This window comes from Lynx canadensis, chromosome B3 (assembly GCF_007474595.2).
Source record: "Lynx canadensis isolate LIC74 chromosome B3, mLynCan4.pri.v2, whole genome shotgun sequence".
Lineage (NCBI taxonomy): Eukaryota > Metazoa > Chordata > Mammalia > Carnivora > Felidae > Lynx > Lynx canadensis.
In genome coordinates, this window is record NC_044308.2 from 69,845,547 (window position 1) to 69,848,645 (window position 3,099).

A 3,099-nucleotide genomic window follows, 5' to 3' on the forward strand; every position below is an offset into this window, starting at 1 on the left:
TTTATTTTTAATATGGTTAATTATTATTTTTCCATTAAAGTTTAAATTTCCTATCTTCTAGGAATAAGAGAGAAAAGACGTTTGTATAAAGTGTAGTTACTAGGAAAGTTTTCATAGAGGAAATGGGATTTTGATTTACCTTTAAGGATGGGTAAGGTTTGGAAAGTTCTATATTGTACTACCCTATACTTAACCACTAGCTATAGGAGGCTGTTGGGCACCTGAAATGTGGCTAGTGCCACCAAGGAAATAGGTTTTTAATTTTACGTAACAACCATATGGAAGGAGTGGCTGCTGTTTTGGACTAAGTAGATATAGGTTTGGCATACTTCTTCTCACTTTATCATTTTTCTAGCATATGGAGTCTGAAGTCATTTGTAGACTAGAAAACCTGGATTCTGTGTAACTAGTTGTTCTTTCCTCCCTGGACTACTGTTTTCTCCTTTGTAAATTATTAGCTTGGACTAGGGAATCATGAATGAGTTAGTGGGATAATAATTTTTAATGTTTATTTTTGGGAAAGAGAGATAAGAGTGTGAGTGGGGGAGGGGCAGAAAGAGAGGGCGGCACGGAATCCAGCACCGAGTTCAAACTCATACACTGCGAGACCATGACCTGAGCTGTGGATGCTTAACCGACTGAGCCACCCCGACGCGTCTGTGGGGTATTTTTATGACTGATTTCACTCATCATGTACAACTGAGGTGTGCACATGTGTGCATATATAAATACACATATTAAAGGACAAGGGGCACCTGGGTGGCTCAGTCAGTTGGGCATCCTACTTCGGCTCAGGTCGTGATCTCATGGCTTGTGACCTCGAGCCCCACATTGGGCTCTGTGCTGACACCTCGGAGTCTGGAGCCTGCTTCAGATTCTGTGTGTCCCTCTCTCTCTGCCCCTCCTCTGCTCATGCTCTGTCTCTCTCCTTCAAAAATAAATAATGATTAAAAAAATTTTTTTAAAAAAGGAAAAGCTTTAGAATCCATTTTTTTTCCTACTGCTAGGTTTTTCTGCCCTTGGTCCTGGCATACACCCAAGTCACCTCTGTATCCTAAGTCAGGTTTCCTTAGCTTGCCACTACCCTGTGGGCTTAGTGTGAACTGCAAAAGTGATTGTAGGTACTGGTATAAGACCTACTATAAGAGTCATAATATGTGCCTGAGATGACTTGAGGGTAAGAAATAAGACAACTTGAATGACTGAGGAATTGTTGTATGAACATTTAAAATAGTACCAGTGAGGGGTGCCTGGGTAGCTCAGTCAGTTAAGCATTAGACTTTGGGTTAGGTCATGATCTCATGGTTGGTGGGTTCAAGCCCTGCATCAAGCTGTTTGCTGGCACCATGGAGTCTGCTTGGAATTCTCTGTCTTTTTCTCCCATATCCCCCATCCCCTTCCTCCCTCCCTGTCCCTCCTTCTCCTTCTCTCTCTCTCTTCCTCTCTCTCTGCTCTCCCCCTAAGGTGCTGTCTTTGTCTCTCTCAATAAAAATGTATAAACTTAAAATATTAAAAAAAAGCAATAGCAGTGAATTCTGGCAAATGCAATCTTTACCTCTTCTTTCTTTTTCTGTTTGTGTTGCATTGCACCACCTTCCCCGTGCCTCATGATCCTTGCTATATACATCTATGTTTTCATATTTGCATCATTTTCTTGTTTGTAGATCCATAGTCCTTGCAGCCATTGTGTTAGGAATACTGTATGTGGAAGTGACTCAACTGCTTTAGGTGATCCCAGTAAAATGCATATTTAATAATGACCCTGAGAAGGAATTGAGGAGTTATCTTGTTCTCACAATGTGAATATCCTTGATTAATTAATCATTTTAATGTAGAACTTCATTAACATTCTCATTTTAGTTTCATGTTATTTTCTTTTGTCTGGAACATTCTAGCGGATAAATCAATGGATAGAGCAAATCACTCTGTGGTGTCAGAGTTTGTGTTCCTGGGACTCACCGATTCCTGGGAGATCCAACTTCTCCTCTTTGTGTTCTCCTCTACGTTTTATATGGCAAGCATGATGGGAAACTCCCTCATCATGCTCACTGTGATTTCTGACCCTCACTTACACTCCCCCATGTACTTTCTGTTGGCCAACCTCTCCTTCATTGACCTGGGAGTTTCTTGTGTCATTTCTCCGAAGATGATTTATGACCTTTTCAGAAAGCGTAAGGTCATCTCCTTTGGTGGCTGCATCGCTCAAATCTTCTTCATCCACGTCATTGGTGGCGTGGAGATGGTGCTGCTCATCGCCATGGCCTTTGACAGATATGTTGCCATATGCAAGCCTCTGCACTATTTGACTATTATGAACCGAAAAATGTGTATTTTGCTTACAGTTGCTGCCTGGGTAATTGGGTTGACCCACTCTGTGATTCAACTGGTTTTTGTAATAACATTGCCATTCTGTGGCCCTAATGTGTTAGACAGCTTTTATTGTGACTTTCCTCGGTTCATCAAACTTGCCTGCACAGACACCTACCGTCTAGAGTTCATGGTCATAGCCAACAGTGGGTTCATATCTCTGGGATCATTCTTCATATTGATTGTCTCCTACATTTCTATCCTGATCACTGTTCGGAAACACTCTTCAGCAGGCACAACTAAGGCCCTCTCCACTTTGTCAACTCATGTCATGGTGGTGATTCTGTTCTTTGGCCCTTGCATCTTCGTTTATATCTGGCCTCACCCCACCTCACACCTAGACAAAAATCTTGCTGTTTTTGATGCAGTTCTCACTCCTTTTTTTAACTCAGTCATCTATACATTCAGGAACAAAGAGATGAAAGTGGCAATGAGGAAAGTGTGTAGTCGGTTTATTACCTATAGAAGGATTTCTTAAATGACACAAGTATTACAAAATTTCCTTGTTGACTTGAAGTAACATTACATATCTATAGTTTGAATACCAGATTCCAAGTACCTTACTACCATTGAGTTGTCCCAGATTAAAATAACAAGGGTCTTAAAAAATCTTAACTGAGAGATTGTGTTGCTGCCTATGGTTGGTTGAAGGAAGCATGAGGTGTGAAAAACGGTAGCTCCCAGAGAAGGACAATTGCTTGTCTCTCGGGAGACATTACCTTGATAAATTTA

The 3,099-nt window shown here is 41.1% G+C and overlaps 1 protein-coding gene across 1 annotated transcript; it reads left to right on the plus strand.

Moving 5' to 3' along the window:
* Positions 1-1,906: 1,906 nt before the first annotated feature.
* Positions 1,907-2,845, plus strand: LOC115517158 (olfactory receptor 4F3/4F16/4F29-like). The gene has a single exon (XM_030320277.1). The coding sequence runs from the start codon at positions 1,907-1,909 to the stop codon at positions 2,843-2,845; it is 939 nt and encodes a 312-aa protein (XP_030176137.1).
* Positions 2,846-3,099: the final 254 nt, after the last annotated feature.